The sequence below is a fragment of the Electrona antarctica genome (assembly GCF_951216825.1).
Source record: "Electrona antarctica genome assembly, chromosome: 21".
NCBI classification, from domain to species: Eukaryota; Metazoa; Chordata; class Actinopteri; order Myctophiformes; family Myctophidae; genus Electrona; species Electrona antarctica.
The window spans coordinates 3,876,010-3,896,630 of NC_136802.1; the positions used below are offsets into that span (position 1 = coordinate 3,876,010).

Here is a 20,621-nt window from a genome sequence, read left to right on the forward strand (position 1 = left end):
CGGGGGGGACTGCGACGCTCTATAGGGTTAGTATTCTACTCTATGGTTCCGAGACATGGACACCAGTGGCGTGCACAGATAGACACTAGGGGGTGCTAGAGCGCAATGTGCCCTTTCTTATTCCATGGTGACATTGATCAATTCTTGATAAAAAGCTTCTAATATATTATTTAGCCCCACAATCTATAAAACTCACACTATTAAGGCAACCGGCCGTTTCCACGCGCTGCACAAGGTGCCCTTTTTTTCACTTGAGCACCTGCCCCTCTAAATGTCTGTGCACGCCACTGATGGACACTTGACGGGCACTTACACTCCCGCCTTCTAATGAGAGAACAAAATCTGTCTTGGAAGAGCCACCCATCGACTGATCTAATATACAGCAACCTTCCCCGTGTTTCTACACTAGTCCGATCCAGAAGAACACAGTTTGCCGGCCACTGCTACAGAGCTGACAATGAGGTTATAGCTTCCCTTCTTCTTCTCTGGAGTAGAAAAACTGTCCCTATCGCTAGGGACACTTGCATCAGTAAAGCAGGAACTGGGGATGGAAATGAAGGACCGGGAAGTCTGGCGTGGCATCGTGAAATCCATGATCTCGACCGCGGTCGAAAAATGATGATGATGAGTAGTAGGACAACACGACCAACGCAACGCCGGACAACAAACGTCAATATGTAGTAAATGTCCATACTGGCTCCATGGCATGGTGTTGATAAAGGGCTGATGACGGAGTTTAACGAGTCATCTGATAACATCCTGAAACCATTCAGTTTAACGAGTCATCTGATAACATCCTGAAACCATTCAGTTTAACGAGTCATCTGATAACATCCTGAAACCATCTGATAACATCCTGAAACCATTCAGTTTAACGAGTCATCTGATAACATCCCAAACTCATTCAGTTTAACGAGTCATCTGATAACATCCTGAAACCATTCAGTTTAACGAGTCATCTGATAACATCCTGAAACCATTCAGTTTAACGAGTCATCTGATAACATCCTGAAACCATTCAGTTTAACGAGTCATCTGATAACATCCTGAAACCATTCAGTTTAACGAGTCATCTGATAACATCCTGAAACCATTCAGTTTAACGAGTCATCTGATAACATCCTGAAACCATTCAGTTTAACGAGTCATCTGATAACATCCTGAAACCATTCAGTTTAACGAGTCATCTGATAACATCCTGAAACCATTCAGTTTAACGAGTCATCTGATAACATCCTGAAACCATTCAGTTTAACGAGTCATCTGATAACATCCTGAAAGCATTCAGTTTAACGAGTCATCTGATAACATCCTGAAACCATTCAGTTTAACGAGTCATCTGATAACATCCTGAAACCATTCAGTTTAACGAGTCATCTGATAACATCCTGAAACCATTCAGTTTAACGAGTCATCTGATAACATCCTGAAACCATTCAGTTTAACGAGTCATCTGATAACATCCTGAAACCATTCAGTTTAACGAGTCATCTGATAACATCCTGAAACCATTCAGTTTAACGAGTCATCTGATAACATCCTGAAACCATTCAGTTTAACGAGTCATCTGATAACATCCTGAAACCATTCAGTTTAACGAGTCATCTGATAACATCCTGAAACCATTCAGTTTAACGAGTCATCTGATAACATCCTGAAACCATTCAGTTTAACGAGTCATCTGATAACATCCTGAAACCATTTCCTTTTCCATGGTGAGTACTCTAGCTGCTGCATTTTGGACTAATCTAAGAGCATTTGTTGCTGTTGATGGTAAACCGGAGAAGAGGGCGTTGCAGTGATCTATTCATGAGGTGATGAAGGCGTGGACCAGAAAGGCGTGGTCTTACATTTGTAAATGTCAGAAACACTAGCCAGCAGACAGTAGAGAGAGGAGGGTGTCGTACTTATAGGTAATATCATATTATGTGTCAAAGTAGAGCATGTTTTTATACTGTCGTGTTTCCATTGTTGACTGCTATCATTCTCTTTATGCTTTTAGAATACAACACATTCCAGAAGCACCGCCTCACGCAGCTGGAATCCACTCAGCACCTTTCTGTCACACAACCAATAAGGTAAAATACTCAATGTTTTGAAGTACAAAATCATTGTTTTGAGAAGGTTTTTCATAATGACTGTGTGCGTGTGTGTGTGTGTGTGTGTGTGTGTGTGTGTGTGTGTGTGTGTGTGTGTGTGTGTGTGTGTGTGTGTGTTCTCTTCCATAATGGTCTACAGCCTACATTCAATGTAGTTCAAGTTAAAGGAAGTTTTAAATTGGGTTTAGCTATGGAGGAATGCTCACATGTTATCTTCAGCGAGTAGATGGTGTCTCACACAAACACAGTCGATCTACAAGCTCACAACACCGTCGATCTACAAGCTCACAACACAGTCGATCTACAAGCTCACAACACAGTCGATCTACAAGCTCACAACACCGTCGATCTATACAAGCTCACAACACCGTCGATCTACAAGCTCACAACACAGTCGATCTATACAAGCTCACAACACCGTCGATCTACAAGCTCACAACACAGTCGATCTACAAGCTCACAACACAGTCGATCTACAGGCTCACAACACAGTCGATCTACAAGCTCACAACACAGTCGATCTACAAGCTCACAACACAGTCGATCTATACAAGCTCACAACACCGTCGATCTACAAGCTCACAACACCGTCGATCTACAAGCTCACAACACCGTCGATCTACAAGCTCACAACACCGTCGATCTACAAGCTCACAACACAGTCGATCTATACAAGCTCACAACACCGTCGATCTACAAGCTCACAACACCGTCGATCTACAAGCTCACAACACCGTCGATCTACAAGCTCACAACACCGTCGATCTACAAGCTCACAACACAGTCGATCTACAAGCTCACAACACCGTCGATCTACAAGCTCACAACACAGTCGATCTACAAGCTCACAACACCGTCGATCTACAAGCTCACAACACCGTCGATCTACAAGCTCACAACACCGTCGATCTACAAGCTCACAACACAGCGTGAAGTGATTTCTCTAGTTTGGGTCTCGGAGAGAAAACATTCTCTCTTTTGGGTCAAAGGGTTAGAATGTTTGGGAACCTGCAGTAGATATAGTTGATAATAATAATAGTAGTAATAATAATAATAATAATAAATGTTTCCTGGTTTGAGCACGACGGGGACAGGAGGGACAGAGAGGTTGTCAAACAGGTTTCCTACCCACATACAACCATGTACACATGGAACAACATCATTAGAGAAGAATGTAGAATGTAGCGTGCGTGCGTGGGTGCGTGCGTGCGTGCGTGCGTGCGTGCGTGAACACGGTCTATACCTACAGTCTTACTTATCTGCATATTTAGTTAAATAATTACACTGCTGTGATTATTATTATTATTATTATTATTACAGAGTTACAGACCTGTGAGGGTCCATTTGGTTCCATATGTACTCTCAGAGTTACAGACCTGTGAGGGTCCATTTGGTTCCATATGTACTCTCAGAGTTACAGACCTGTGAGGGTCCATTTGGTTCCATATCTACACTCTCAGAGTTACAGACCTGTGAGGGTCCATTTGGTTCCATATGTACTCTCAGAGTTACAGACCTGTGAGGGTCCATTTGGTTCCATATGTACTCTCAGAGTTACAGACCTGTGAGGGTCCATTTGGTTCCATATGTACTCTCAGAGTTACAGACCTGTGAGGGTCCATTTGGTTCCATATGTACTCTCAGAGTTACAGACCTGTGAGGGTCCATTTGGTTCCATATGTACTCTCAGAGTTACAGACCTGTGAGGGTCCATTTGGTTCCATGTACTCTCAGAGTTACAGACCTGTGAGGGTCCATTTGGTTCCATGTACTCTCAGAGTTACAGACCTGTGAGGGTCCATTTGGTTCTATATGTACTCTCAGAGTTACAGACCTGTGAGGGTCCATTTGGTTCCATATGTACTCTCAGAGTTACAGACCTGTGAGGGTCCATTTGGTTCCATATGTACTCTCAGAGTTACAGACCTGTGAGGGTCCATTTGGTTCCATATGTACTCTCAGAGTTACAGACCTGTGAGGGTCCATTTGGTTCCATATGTACTCTCAGAGTTACAGACCTGTGAGGGTCCATTTGAACCCTTTTTGAAAACTGCTGGTCTAAATATATTATATTCATTATATTGTCCAATGTGTGATATAACAATATAATAGTAATGACAACAAACCTATAATAACAGCAGATTATTGTAACTTACTGTATGTTAATGTTTTACAGTTCAACCAACAGCTGTAGACAGGATGGCCAGTGGAACCTCAGCTTCCATCACTGGTGAGTTCTATCAACCCTTTAGAACTGGGAAAGGATCTGTGTGGTTTTACAGTTCAGCTAAACGTATATATAGGCCTATATATACTGGATAGCAATGTAGTTTTATCAGACAACTCTTAGGATTTAGAACAGAGGTTCTAGCATAGCAGATCTATAGCATAGCAGATCTATAGGATAGCAGATCTATAGCATAGCAGATCTATAGGATAGCAGATCTATAGCATAGCAGATCTATAGCATAGCAGATCTACAAGCTCACAGCATGTCACATTGTGCCACGCTGCGAGGTTTATTAGAACAATCCTCAGTGTTGAGTGTTGAAAAAATGCATTAATATTAAAATGTTGTATATTTTAACTCAAATCCTCTCTTCTGGGGGTCCCTGGAAACTTATTTTCCGATGGAGCAGGGGGGGGGAGGGGGGGTCCGCCGCAGCCAAATACACATCATTCTGGGTGTCCTTGACTTGAAAACGTTTGAGATCTACTGATTTAGAACAGGGTCTCAGTTTGAACACTGATGCCTGTCAGTCACCATGTGGGACAGGGTCTCAGTTTGAACACTGATGCCTGTCAGTCACAATGTGGGACAGGGTCTCAGTTTGAACACTGATGCCTGTCAGTCACCATGTGGGACAGGGTCTCAGTTTGAACACTGATGCCTGCTAGTCACAATGTGGGACAGGGTCTCAGTTTGAACACTGATGCCTGTCAGTCACAATGTGGGACAGGGTCTCAATTTGAACACTGATGCCTGTCAGTCACAATGTGGGACAGGGTCTCAGTTTGAACACTGATGCCTGTCAGTCACAATGTGGGACAGGGTCTCAGTTTGAACACTGATGGCTGCCAGTCACAATGTGGGACAGGGTCTCAGTTTGAACACTGATGCCTGCCAGTCACAATGTGGGACAGGGTCTCAGTTTGTGGGATGCCTGAGGGTCAGTCCCATGCAAAGGGACACGTTTGGTCACTCTGTAACTATAATGGAGAGGACATGTCTGGGAATGATAGTTTTCCTTTGAGATTTATGCAGTACCTCTTGTCGTCCAGTAGGTGTCCTACCTGACCATTGATTAATTGATTGAAATATGTATTAACAGTTTGCAGAATTACAGTACATTTCAAGCACAACTCAATACAAAGACTGTTAACTGTGAGTGGACGACCCAATAAAGCATTACACTTGTTTACAAGAGGGTCCACCACGTGCACTTTGACAGTGTCCTGACTTATTTGAAAGCAAGTTACTTTGTTTGCAAATATATTGCCCTATAAAAACGCTGCTAAACCGTATGCACCTACATACATTGTTCCTGTATACTTGTTTCCCAATGTAATGTATTATATTGTTTTAGTTTTTATGTATTGTGGGACTGCAGATGAAAACTATAGCTTCCTTGCCAAATCCGTCATATTCACATTAAATTAACATTAATGTAGATAGAATACTTTATTGGCAGTTTAAGAAAATTACAGAAAATGACATTTTAAAAAACGCCAAATGGACGTAGACACAAAAAAGCCTTTGCTTGTTTCCATTGTGGTCCACTATTGGTCCACTATTGGTCCACTATTGGTCCACTATTGGTCCACTATGGTACACTATGGTCCACTATGGTCCACTATTGGTCCACTATTGGTCCACTATTGGTCCACTATTGGTCCACTATGGTCCACTATTGTGTCCATTAATATGCACTGCCCTAAATAAAGTGATACAGTATAAGGTCCAGCAGAACACTGGACTCACGGCCTGGGCCGCGGCTGAGCGGTACAGGCACCTCGGACGGCAACCCAGCCTGACGGCGTGTCGCGGGTTCGAGTCCCGAGCCCGTCGGCCTTTGACGCCTGTCTAGTATCTCCTCTGAGCCCTTAAATGTTTTAAATGATGAATATCAACTGTTGCCCTCCATGAGGCGGGTTAGAGTACCTAAATATAAGATAAACAGGCTAAATAACTCTTTTGTAGTTTTGTATACTGCTTTTAAACCAAAATGGGTAAACCAGAGGTGTTCTTGTTCCTATGTCTGTTTCTGTGATGTGTGTCCTGTAATGTATCTTTTTGTAATGTATTGTGTCTGTCTTGTCTGTATCTTGAACGGTGACGTCATGGACGCAAAACAAATGTCAGTGCAAGCTGACAATGATGTTGTATCGCATCGTATCTGTCTCCCCCTTTCCTGTCTAATTACTAGTGTACCATATCAATAAAGGCCAATAAAATATCTTTGACTTAAGAACAGAGGTCGCACAGCTCGTAGTCACGACTCACGATGCTAGAAACTTTATTAAACCAAAACCAAAAAGAATATCTTAAAAAAAAAGAACACTGGACTCACCATGGGGTTCTTGTAGGAGGAGGTGCATGGAGGTGGAGCTGCAGACAGACAGACAGACAGTGATGGAGGAGGTGGAGGTGGAGCTGCAGAGAGACAGACAGACAGTGATGGAGGAGGTGGAGGTGGAGCTGCAGACAGACAGACAGACAGTGATGGAGGAGGTGGAGGTGGAGCTGCAGACAGACAGACAGACAGACAGTGATGGAGGAGGTGGAGGTGGAGCTGCAGACAGACAGACAGACAGACAGTGATGGAGGTGGAGCTGCAGACAGACAGACAGACAGACAGACAGACAGACAGACAGACAGACAGACAGACAGACAGACAGACAGACAGACAGACAGACAGACAGACAGACAGACAGACAGACAGACAGACAGACAGACAGACAGACATGGAGGATGAGAGATGATCACAGGTTGTGGAACAACTGAAACCTTAAGAGTCTAAATGTCAACGTGTGAAGCAGCAACAGTGTACAGTACATGTTTAGCAACAAGATCCTGTACGAGGGAATACCAAGGGTACAGGTAACATTGTGTTAGATCCTAGGGAATACCAAGGGTACAGGTAACATTGTGTTAGATCCTAGGGAATACCAAGGGTACAGGTAACATTGTGTTAGATCCTAGGGAATACCAAGGGTACAGGTAACATTGTGTTAGATCCTAGGGAATACCAAGGGTACAGGTAACATTGTGTTAGATCCTAGGGAATACCAAGGGTACAGGTAACATTGTGTTAGATCCTAGGAAATACCAAGGGTACAGGTAACATTGTGTTAGATCCTAGAGGGAATACCAAGGGTGCAGGTAACATTGTGTTAGATCCTAGGGAATACCAAGGGTACAGGTAACATTGTGTTAGATCCTAGAGGGAATACCAAGGGTACAGGTAACATTGTGTTAGATCCTAGGGAATACCAAGGGTACAGGTAACATTGTGTTAGATCCTAGGGAATACCAAGGGTACAGGTAACATTGTGTTAGATCCTAGGGAATACCAAGGGTACAGGTAACATTGTGTTAGATCCTAGAGGGAATACCAAGGGTACAGGTAACATTGTGTTAGATCCTAGGGAATACCAAGGGTACAGGTAACATTGTGTTAGATCCTAGGGAATACCAAGGGTACAGGTAACATTGTGTTAGATCCTAGAGGGAATACCAAGGGTACAGGTAACATTGTGTTAGATCCTAGGGAATACCAAGGGTACAGGTAACATTGTGTTAGATCCTAGGGAATACCAAGGGTACAGGTAACATTGTGTTAGATCCTAGGGAATACCAAGGGTACAGGTAACATTGTGTTAGATCCTAGGGAATACCAAGGGTACAGGTAACATTGTGTTAGATCCTAGGGAATACCAAGGGTACAGGTAACATTGTGTTAGATCCTAGGGAATACCAAGGGTACAGGTAACATTGTGTTAGATCCTAGGGAATACCAAGGGTACAGGTAACATTGTGTTAGATCCTAGGGAATACCAAGGGTACAGGTAACATTGTGTTAGATCCTAGGGAATACCAAGGGTACAGGTAACATTGTGTTAGATCCTAGGGAATACCAAGGGTACAGGTAACATTGTGTTAGATCCTAGAGGGAATACCAAGGGTACAGGTAACATTGTGTTAGATCCTAGGGAATACCAAGGGTACAGGTAACATTGTGTTAGATCCTAGGGAATACCAAGGGTACAGGTAACATTGTGTTAGATCCTAGAGGGAATACCAAGGGTACAGGTAACATTGTGTTAGATCCTAGGGAATACCAAGGGTACAGGTAACATTGTGTTAGATCCTAGGGAATACCAAGGGTACAGGTAACATTGTGTTAGATCCTAGGGAATACCAAGGGTACAGGTAACATTGTGTTAGATCCTAGGGAATACCAAGGGTACAGGTAACATTGTGTTAGATCCTAGGGAATACCAAGGGTACAGGTAACATTGTGTTAGATCCTAGGGAATACCAAGGGTACAGGTAACATTGTGTTAGATCCTAGGGAATACCAAGGGTACAGGTAACATTGTGTTAGATCCTAGGGAATACCAAGGGTACAGGTAACATTGTGTTAGATCCTCGTGTGCCACGCTGTAAAAAGACCGGCTAGCCTACAGCAGCTGTTCCAAAACGGTTTCATATCAAGGACCCCCACATTGACATGTATTACCCCGCGGACCCCCGTTTCATATCAAGGACCCCCACATTGACATGTATTACCCCGCGGACCCCCGTTTCATATCAAGGACCCCCACATTGACATGTATTACCCCGCGGACCCCCGTTTCATATCAAGGACCCCCACATTGACATGTATTACCCCGCGGACCCCCGTTTCATATCAAGGACCCCCACATTGACATGTATTACCCCGCGGACCCCCGTTTCATATCAAGGACCCCCACATTGACATGTATTACCCCGCGGACCCCCGTTTCATATCAAGGACCCCCACATTGACATGTATTACCCCGCGGACCCCCGTTTCATATCAAGGACCCCCACATTGACATGTATTACCCCGCGGACCCCCGTTTCATATCAAGGACCCCCACATTGACATGTATTACCCCGCGGACCCCCGTTTCATATCAAGGACCCCCACATTGACATGTATTACCCCGCGGACCCCCGTTTCATATCAAGGACCCCCACATTGACATGTATTACCCCGCGGACCCCCGTTTCATATCAAGGACCCCCACATTGACATGTATTACCCCGCGGACCCCCGTTTGAAACCATACAGCAGCTATAGGGACCCCCATGCATACGAGGAACATTTCTACGGCTCAAGCCAGTGATTCTCAACCCGTTTAATTTCAAGGACCCCCCGTTTGACATGAATACGTTTTATGCCATTAAATGCTCATTTAATGGCATCTCTGGGACCCCCAATTTATATTGTAAAATCAATGTTTATTTAACTCTGAGAGTGTACACCAAATTGGTTCCATTTGTACACTCTCAGAGTTACAGAGAATACAGACCCTCGAGGGTCCATTTGGTTCCAAACTATCATTTAGCTGGGGACCCCCTGGAACTCCCTCAAGGACCCCTGGGGGTCCCCGGACCCCCTGGAACTCCCTCAAGGACCCCTGGGGGTCCCCGGACCCCACTTTGGGAACCACTGGCCTACAGTGAACGATATTAGCTTCACCAAACGATTTTTCACTAAAATCATTTTCTAGACAAATGACCGAAAAAACGTTTGTATTATTATTTCTCTTACACAAATGCAGTATTGTCTTCTTTTTAATTTACAATACTGTTTGTTTTCAATACTGTAGCAAACGACAGCTAGGATTATTTTATTTTTATTTTATGTTTTTGAGGGAGAGCGAGTGCATTTTCCAGCAGCGGCCACGGCAGCCGTGGGGGGAGGAGGGAAAGTTATGACTAGCAATATTATTAAATTATTAAATTAAATTCTTATTGTCTGAGGTCGTTAAGAAAGCATGCATTCATATTCCTGTATTATTTCTGAGGTTGTTTTGTAAGCATTATGAGTGACAGCGGCTGAAGCAGCTCCACTTCGGCACAAACAAGGGAATAAATTAATTTAGCTCCTATGCCACCAAAATGTGGAACGCCCTACCAACAGTCATTAAGACATGCAAATCCCTTGACTCCTTCAAAACCGCTCTCAAAGGGCACCTACGGACGGCTGCAATTCTAAACTGGCCCCCGTAAAATCTTTATGATGAATTCCTGTTCTGTTCTTTGGCTATAGAAGTGTATATACGTCTCTAAATGTTATGATGAATTGAACAAGGTGGACCCTCTTGTAAACAAGTGTAATGCTTTATTGGGTCGTCCACTCACAGTTAACAGTCTTTGTATTGAGTTGTGCTTGAAATGTACTGTAATTCTGTAAACTGTTAATACATATTACAATCAAAAAACTGCCAGTGAGTCAGTCAGGCGGCCGTCGCTCTGTGGTGGATTAGGAAGCATTATACAGTGTACAGTATCTGATCAGAGGACTGTATGTTAGACAGCAGGCCAAGAGACATGTGTTAAAATGGTTTGGGATTTAATACCTTAATTATAATTATATCTCCATTTAGTAGTTAGTCGTTTTCTGACAGATGCTTTTTCAGGCCTGAAGCCAGTGATGTAGCTCAGTGTAGCTGTTTTAGATTAATATCAGTGTGGCTGTTTTAAATTAATATCAGGGTATTTAAATTAATATCAGGGTGAACATGCATAAAGGGAGTGGCGACGTGAGGTTAACGTCCTTTAATGCAATCAGACTTTTCTGTTGTGATGTATGGGCTGTCAATCAGATAGGACTTTTCTGTTGTGATGTATGGGCAGTCAATCAGATAGGACTTTTCTGTTGTGATGTATGGGCAGTCAATCAGATAGGACTTTTCTGTTTGGATGTATGGGCTGTCACTTGACAGTTTTCAAATCAGCCTCATGGTGGCGCTACAACAGGCCAAGCCGCGTCACACACACACGTTTATATTGCTCCTAAACATTTTGCCAAACATCACACACACACTCCTATCCTCCTGGTGGAGACCTGTGCCCAGAAGGGCACTTTTTCTAGTTTTATTGTATCCTGGTTTTAGCAGCTCCTATTTGTCTGATTCTAGTGACCTTTTAAGTTTAACCTCTGTCATCATTGAGATAGTGTTGCTTGGTGATTTAAACCTGTATCTTAGGTCACATTCCCACCTAATACTTCGGTAGACTCGATGCGAATGGGAGGAGAATTGGGACTTCTTGCATATTTAATTTGCTGCGGTTTGCCTTCACACTGTCATCCGCAGCTATTGGAAACGCAGCAGGGGGACCTTTATCAATGTTTTCCATGCATAAACTATAGCCTACACAGTGAAATCTATGGTAATCAAAATTTCAAATTATACTCATAACGTGCATGTGTCGTGCCGTCTGGGTGAAGCTTTCTGGTGTGAATGTCACCTAAATCAATGTTGCTCTGAATGTCCTCATAGTGGAGGAGCTTATAGAGAAAAGGGTGATTTTGCACTAATTTGTCTAAAAGCTACACATTTTGTCGCCCAAGGGCTGCTCTAATGATTTAGCTAGGCCGGCGACCTTGGGAAACTTTGCTTGGCTATATAGAAGTGTCTATTTGTATGTCTCTAAATGTTTTGATGAATTGAACAAGGTGGACCCGCTTGTAAACAAGTGTAATGCTTTATTGGGTCGTCCACTCACAGTTAACAGTCTTTGTATTGAGTTGAGCTTGAAATGTACTGTAATTCTGCAAACTGTTAATAAATATTTCAATCAATCAATCAATCAATCAAAAACAGCAGCTGAAAGCTGGAGTACCATTAACAACCTATATAAGAAAAACATTTCTAAATGTCATTCTGCTTTCAGTAGCATGTGACGTGTCAAACTAGGGGGGGTTCATGATTCTGAATGCATTCCAACCATTAGTTCTGCACGAGAAACACTCCTTGGGCTGAATTCGGCCACTTGCCCAAATGTGATGTCCTCATCACATTTGTGATGACAGCTAATATGGCCGTTTTTAGGCCAAGGAGTGTTTTTCGTGCAAAACTAATTTCTTGTAGTGGATTCAGAATCCTGTCAGAGTCCCAGATCTAAACTAATGCTTGTAGTGGATTCAGAATCCTGTCAGAGTCCCAGATCTAAACTAATGCTTGTAGTGGATTCAGAATCCTGTCAGAGTCCCAGATCTAAACTAGAAAAAGTGCCCTTCTGGGCACAGGTCTCCACCAGGAGGATAGGAGTGTGTGTGTGATGTTTGGGAAAATGTTTAGGAGCAATATAAACGTGTGTGTGTGTGTGTGTGTGTGTGTGTGTGTGTGTGTGTGTGTGTGTGTGTGTGTGTGTGTGTGTGTGTGTGTGTGTGTGTGTGTGTGTGTGTGTGTGTGTGTGTGTGTGTGTGTGTGTGTGTGTCGCGGCTTGGCCTGTTGTAGCGCCACCATGAGGCTGATTTTAAAACGGTCAAGTGGCATTTCTTCCAAAGCCTAGTGGGAATATGCATGCACAGTTTCACCACAATCGGACACTGCGTTGAGTAGTTGTGGCGATTTGTACAAAACGGGTACAAAGCGGGCTACTCCTGTAAAGTTTAGAAGCCAATCGTAGCCAATGAGGGTGGATTATGAGAAATCAAACAAACCCGTCTTGATCACATGACTATGAAGAGCATGTGTACCGATTTGCGTGAGATTTGGATAAAATCTGAAGGAGTAATATTAGAAAATGTGTTTTACATATGTCGGCCTCCTGGTGGCGCTATAAAGAGCAGATGTGAAAAAATCCAGGCAAAGGTTTTTCCTTGGCCTCTAGGGAGTTAGCATACAAAGTTATCCACAGATCCGTGCAGTTAGAGGTAAAAACACTTTTCAGCCAGTTATAGCGCCACCATGAGGCTGAGTTGAAAATGTTCATGTGGCATTTCTTCCTCGGCCTAGTGGGAATGTGCGTGCACAATTTCACGGAAATCACACGATGTGTTCATGATTTGCAGCATTTTGTTTGAAACTGAGCACTCTTGCAAACTTTGGAAGCCAATCTTAGCCAATCAGGATGGAGTCTGAGAAATCTGAAAGACACGTTTCGTTGAATGGCTCTAGAGAGACTGTGTACCAATTTGCGTGATGTTTGGACAAAATCTGTAGGTGTACTGTCCAAAAACTTGTTTTGCACAAAGCGGCATCCTGGTGGCGCTATAACAGGCCGTTCTGGAAATTTTGGGGCAGAGGTTCATCGTTGGCATCCAGGGAGTGTGTGTGCAAAAGTTGGCATCGACCGGGTTAACGGTGCCGGAGATTAGCTGTTCACAGACGGACGGACACACGGACGGACGGACACACGGACGGACGGACACACGGACGGACGGACAGAGTGCAAAACATACTCTCTCCCCATGCCTTCGGCCTGGTGGAGACAACTAATGCTTGTAGTGGATTCAGAATCCTGTCAGAGTCCCAGATCTAAACTAATGCTTGTAGTGGATTCAGAATCCTGTCAGAGTCCCAGATCTAAACTAATGCTTGCAGTGGATTCAGAATCCTGTCAGAGTCCCAGATCTAAACTAATGCTTGTAGTGGATTCAGAATCCTGTCAGAGTCCCAGATCTAAACTAATGCTTGTAGTGGATTCAGAATCCTGTCAGAGTCCCAGATCTAAACTAATGCTTGTAGTGGATTCAGAATCCTGTCAGAGTCCCAGATCTAAACTAATGCTTGTAGTGGATTCAGAATCCTGTCAGAGTCCCAGATGGACTTTTTTGAGTAGAAATCCCTTCAGTCCAGAGAGGTTCTGTTGATGTTTAATCTGCTTTTATTCACCTGTCACTTTATACCTGTTGGACTTTATCCTGATCTGACTTGGTTTGACATGTTTATTATTTTATTTACTGGACTCTGTCTTCTGGCTGCATGCTTTTTATAATGTAATCCTTAACCCATTCTGGACGGGAACCCCTTTTGGTGTTTTTACTAAGCATTATGTTATACTTTAGCTATTTAAAAATAGCAGATCTACAAGCTCGTAGCGCGCCACCGAGTGGCGCGCTACGAGCTTGTAGGTCTGCTATTTTAGAAAAATCGTGAAAATCCGGCACAAATCTTTGAATATATATATATTCTTTCAGAAGACTTTTTTTATTTCGACGTCAGGCCTATAGGGCCATTCCACCGCTGAAAGAAACTGCAATCAGTCAATAATAATAGTATTTGTAGTAGATAACAGCAGCACAATTTGAGTCCAGGAAGGAAGTGAGACTGCATTTTCCACCCAGGACAGTGTTTGTGTCCTAAACATCATTAAAATAAGTTCTGGTTGCAAAAGAGGTGAAGTGGCCCTTTAACGAAGTAGAAGTTGCTGTTGACGTTTTGACCTGCAGTCTAGTGTCCAATCACATCGTAGTAACATCACTGGGCCAGTCTAGTGTCCAATCACATCGTAGTAACCATCACTGGGCCAGTCTAGTGTCCAATCACATCGTAGTGTGGCAACTGTGGAATGCACTCCCCGTTGCAGTCAGAACTGCAGCATCACTCCCAATCTTCCGCCGTAGTCTGAAAACCCACCTTTTCAGACTCCACCATGGCCCATAGCACTTACCCTACCCCCTTAGACAGCACTTTTTAGACTTAGATAGCATTTGATACAGACTTATAGCATGGTATGTAGACAGCACAATAATTGCATTGTATGTAGTCATAGCACTTCATAGTATATATGTACAGCATAGTATAGTATATGTATAGTTTATATGTACAGTGTCATTATATAGATATGTTCTAGCTACGTTCTTAGCTTACGCATGTTTCTTGATAAATGCTTTTTATATATGTGATGTATTCCCATGCTTTTGTTCTTGCTTAATGTAAGTCGCTCTGGATTAAGAGCGTCTGCTAAATGCCTAAATTGTAAATTGTAGTAACATCACTAGGCCAGTCTAGTGTTGAATCACATCGTAGTAACATCACTGGGCCAGTCTAGTGTCCAATCACATCGTAGTATCATCACTGGGCCAGTCTAGTGTCCAATCGGGTCGTAGTAACATCACTGGGCCAGTCTAGTGTCGAATCACATCGTAGTAACATCACTGGGCCAGTCTAGTGTCCAATCACATCGTAGTATCATCACTGGGCCAGTCTAGTGTCCAATCAGGTCGTAGTAACATCACTGGGCTAGTCTAGTGTCCAATCACATCATAGTAACATCACTGGGCCAGTCTAGTGTCCAATCAGGTCGTAGTAACATCACTGGGCTAGTCTAGTGTCCAATCACATCGTAGTAACATCACTGGGCTAGTCTAGTGTCCAATCACATCGTAGTAACATCACTGGGCCAGGCTAGTGTCCAATCACATGGTAGTAACCATCACTGGGACAGTCTAGTGTCCAATCACATCATAGTAACATCACTGGGCCAGTCTAGTGTCCAATCACATCGTAGTATCATCACTGGGCCGCCATGTGTCCCTGGAAAATAGCGGAAAATAGCAGATCTACAAGCTCACAATGCTTCACGATACTACGTGTATTGAGCTTGTGGATCTGCTATTTTCACCACTTTTTTTGGTAATGAATGTGGATACGAGGTTAGAACAACAAGAAAGGCTTGTTAACATCTGCTTTCACGTGTGTGTGTGTGTGTGTGTGTGTGTGTGTGTGTGTGTGTGTGTGTGTGTGTGTGTGTGTGTGGAAAATGACAGACAGTGAGGAATGTGATTATCACTGTAACAGTTATATTATTAGTAATGTTTATGTGCACGCAAGCACACACACGCACGCACACACGCACGCACGCACGCACGCACGCACGCACGCACGCACACACAGCTCTGTGGTTAGTTCAGTCAAAATTAATGTGTGAATCCAGGCTCTAAATAATTAATCAGTAGGTCTAGTGTGGACACACTAATGTTGACATGGTGTCGGTCAGAGAACTATTACATGTGAGAGAGATGTTGTGATGGAGACACATTTAGAGTCTGTTCATCTCTAGCAGTGGTTCTGAAATCTACCATGAACTGGAACCAAATGGACCTGAGGGTCCATTTGGTGCAGGTCCCTCTTTGAAAACCGCTGGTCTAAATATATTATATTCATTATATTGTCCAATGTGTGATATAACAATATAACAGTAATGCCAACAAACCTATAATAACAGCAGATTATTGTAACTTACTGTATGTTAATGTTTTACAGTTCAACCAACAGCTGTAGACAGGATGGCCAGTGGAACCTCAGCTTCCATCACTGGTGAGTTCTATCAACCCTTTAGAACTGGGAAAGGATCTGTGTGGTTTTACAGTTCAGCTAAACGTATATATAGGCCTATATATACTGGATAGCAATATAGTTTTATCAGAAAACTCTTAGGATTTAGAACAGAGGTTCTAGTATAGCAGATCTATAGCATAGCAGATCTATAGGATAGCATATCTACATTATAGCAGATCTATAGCATAGCAGATCTATAGTATAGCATAGCAGATCTATAGCATAGCAGATCTATAGTATAGCAGATCTATAGTATAGCATAGCAGATCTATAGGATAGCAGATCTATAGTATAGCATAGCAGATCTATAGGATAGCAGATCTATAGCATAGCAGATCTATAGCATAGCAGATCTATAGCATAGCAGATCTATAGCATAGCAGATCTACAAGCTCACAGCATGACACTTTGTGCCACGCCTCAGTGTTGAGTGTTTGAAAAATGTGGAATAATAAAAATGTGGAATATTTTAACACAAATCCTCTCTTCTGGGGGTCCCTGGAAAGATATTTTCCGATGGAGCAGGGGGGGGGGGGGGGGGATCTGCAGCAAATACACATCATTCTGGGTGTCCTTGACTTGAAAACGTTTGAGATCTACTGATTTAGAAGGCATTTGTAGAATCGGCCTCAGGTCTAAATCAGATGAAACCAACAAACTGATACTGGTTTAGTCACATCTGTGATTTTTATCAATATTATGTTTATTTTTCCAACCAGGGAAGAACAGCGAGCCGTCAGAACTGAGCATTGTTCTGATCGGGGGAAGTCTCAGTGGAAAGAGTTCAGTAGGAAACCTCATCCTGGGCAGAGATGGTTTTGACACAATCGAATACACAACTAAGAGTGTCATGAGACAAGAGTTAGTGTCAGGGAGACAGGTCAGTGTGGTCGACACTCAAGGATGGGGGTCTAATCATCCCCTAGATCTGACCCCAAAACTGACCCAGTTAGAAATCCAACATAGTGTGAGTCTGTGTCCTCCAGGACCACATGCCTTCGTCCTAGTGATGCCATTGGACGCCCCATATGAGGGAACAGATCTGTCAGCAGAGGAGCATGTGAGTCTTCTCCTCAGTGACCGAGTGTGGAAACGCGCTATTATGGTGTTCACTGTAGCTGATAAAACCAACATGAGACCTGATCTCATTAGATCTAATCGTCAATTAAGATATCTCACTGAGAAATGTGAAGGTCGCTTCCATGTTCTTAACATCAGTGACAGAGGAGATGGTAGTCAGGTCACACAGCTGATGGAGAAGATAGATCAGATGGTGAAGAGTAGTGGTGGTCACTATGAGACAGAAGAACACGTCTCAGAGGAACTGAAGGAGAAGGAGAGAACTATCAGCAGAAGAGCAGAACAAAGGAGGACAGACACTCTGAAACGAACCACTGGACTTCCAAAAGATACTGGTACACCCACACATACACACACACACACACACACACACACACACACACACACACACACACACACACACACACACACACACACACACACACACACACACACACACACACACACACACACACACACACACACACTAGTCTAAGTAGTAATGTAACGTACGTTAGTATTATTCTATGATGTCTCCTGGTGGACATTCTGAACTGTACACTGAACAAACTTAATTAGATATTATGAATTAGATATTAGTAACAACATATAATTTCCTGGACATTGTATCCTGGTTCTTAATCAATCATCATTCCTAATATGGGCATGTCATTACACTGTAGGCGAACATTTCCAAGCAGATCTACAAGCTCAAAACATATTGTGTTAATTGTGAGCTTGTAGATCTGCTATTGTTTGCCATTTGTACTGCGATGAATGATGAAATAATGATATGTCTCCAGTTTTTAAATAAGAAGCTGTCAAAGTGAAAGTAAACAATGTTTTCTCTGACAGGACTGACTGACCTCAGGATTCTGCTGCTGGGAAAGGAGGACTCTGGGAAGAGTTCAGCAGGAAACACCATTCTAGGAGAAAGGGGTTTCAAAGTTAGTCAGGCAGGTCAAAGGTCAGCACAGTGTGAGGTGAGACAGGGTAGCGTAGCAGGGAGACATGTGACAGTGGTGGACTCACCAGGCTGGCGGTACAACCATCCACTACAGGACACCTCAGAGATGGACAAACTGGAGATCCAGGACAGTGTGTCTCTCTGTCCTCCTGGACCACATGCTGTCCTTCTGGCCATTCCTCTTCATATAGCATTCACCAAAGCACAGAGAGTAGCAGTAGAGGAACACATGACCCTTCTGTCACAGAGCGCGTGGAGTCATGCTATAGTCCTGTTCACCCATGGAGACCGTCTGGGAGACAGAAGCATCGAGCAGCACATCGAGGCTGAAGGAGAAGACCTCCGCTGGCTTCTTGACACATGTGGGAACAGGTACCATGTCTTCAACAACCAGAAGACAGATGACACTCAGGTCACAGAGCTGCTGCAGAAGATGGAGGAGATGGTGGCAGGAAACAGAGGTGGACACTATGAAGATGGTGGAGATGTTTCAGAGACGACGTCAGAGAGGAAGAAGATCAGAGAGGAACATGTCCACACATTGATGACCAAGATACAGAGACAAAGAACTGCTCTGAAAGCTCTGTTTGAAGGTGATGTTCATCTGTGTGTGTGTGTGTGTGTGTGTGTGTGTGTGTGTGTGTGTGTGTGTGTGTGTGTGTGTGTGTGTGTGTGTGTGTGTGTGTGTGTGTGTGTGTGTGTGTGTGTGTGTGTGTGTGTGTGCATGGATGGATCCTTTCCTGGTTTTAATGGGTTAAATAACAGTACTTGTTCCTCCATTGAACTGATCTAATGAACATTATATTATTATATTGGTGCTTTAATTAATGCATTTCAACTCATTTACATAATTGATCACATGATACTAGTCAGTATAACTTCAAATGATACATTATGTATTGTTCTGTGGTCAGTTTAGTGCAATCATTTATGCAGTTTAATCTCACTAGTGTGTGTGTGTGTGTGTGTGTGTGTGTGTGTGTGTGTGTGTGTGTGTGTGTGTGTGTGTGTGTGTGTGTGTGTGCGTGTGCGCGTGCGTGTGCGTGCGTCAGGAGAACATCAGTGTCTACCAGAGGTGAAGGTGATGCTGGTTGGTGGAGAACAGGCTCAGAGAAGCAGAGCTGGAGATCTCATACTGCAGGATGAGGTGTTTAAACGAACTCTATTCAAGGTGAGTAATATTATATGAATGTGATGTTATAATTATAATGAATGACTTCACTCTAAGTTAATAAACAGTAAAGAGATCAAATATGTTTTCTGAAGATAATGTAACAGTATATAATATAATATTATACTATATATATATATATATATATATATATATATATATATATATATATATATATATATATATATATATATATATATATATATACTGTATATCTGCTGTCATGAATGTCTATTGATCATGTGATCAGTGAAGTGTCACTGATCAATACACAGAAATGTGTCATTTTAGATTTGTGCGGCTATTCATAAATAGCAGATGTACAGCTCATCCTACGTCACTTCTGCTATTTATAGTTTTTATTTATCTTGAAAATGTAACAACTACTAATTTAGAAGGCATTTGTAGAATCAGCATCTTAACCCATTGTGGGCGGGAACCCCTTTTGGTGTTTCAAGCATTATGTTATGCTTTAGCTGTTGAAAAATAGCAGATCTACAAGCTCATAGCGCGGCACCGAGTGCCGCGCTATGAGCTTGTAGATCTGCTATTTCTTTTTTTAATCGCAAAAATGCGGCGCAAATCTTTGAATATATATTCTTTCAGAGCGAACGTTTTCAACTCATATCTTTGCTTCTGGGGGGGGGGGGGGGGGGGGTCCCTGGAACAACATATTTTGAGATGGGGGTTGGCGGCCAATTACATATAGTCTTTGGGGTACTTGACAATATTGAGCACCGCTGATACAGAAACATGAGGTTTTTCAGAAAATTGTCATGATTTAGAAGATATTTTTTAAATGTGGACGTCAGGTCTAAATGGATGAATGGGTTAATAAACTGCTCTGAACATCCTGTGGAGAAGATAGAATGTCAAATTAACAGCTTTCAGACACAGAGTTTAAACTTTTAGAGATTTGTTCGTTTCAGAATTCAGATTAATGAACGATATTAATCCCATATTACTGTCACTGTTAAGCCCAACACACACCGTCTGT

General features: G+C 42.9%; 2 protein-coding genes across 2 annotated transcripts in view; both read left to right on the forward strand.

Moving 5' to 3' along the window:
* Positions 1–20,621, forward strand: part of LOC306914513 (GTPase IMAP family member 8-like) — a 138,664-nt gene that overhangs the window by 110,728 nt on the left and 7,315 nt on the right. The window lies entirely within an intron of this gene.
* The window catches only part of LOC306913728 (uncharacterized protein), a gene marked incomplete at its 3' end in the record, with an annotated part of 21,910 nt that continues 3,284 nt past the window's right edge, over positions 1,996–20,621 (forward strand). The window contains exons 1-5 of the mRNA XM_079490541.1: positions 1,996–2,078; positions 16,353–16,406; positions 17,147–17,842; positions 18,342–19,046; positions 19,506–19,624. Of these exons, the coding sequence (XP_079346667.1) occupies positions 16,376–16,406; positions 17,147–17,842; positions 18,342–19,046; positions 19,506–19,624 (1,551 nt within the window). The 5' untranslated portion in view covers positions 1,996–2,078; positions 16,353–16,375. The remainder of the gene's footprint in view (positions 2,079–16,352; positions 16,407–17,146; positions 17,843–18,341; positions 19,047–19,505; positions 19,625–20,621) is intronic.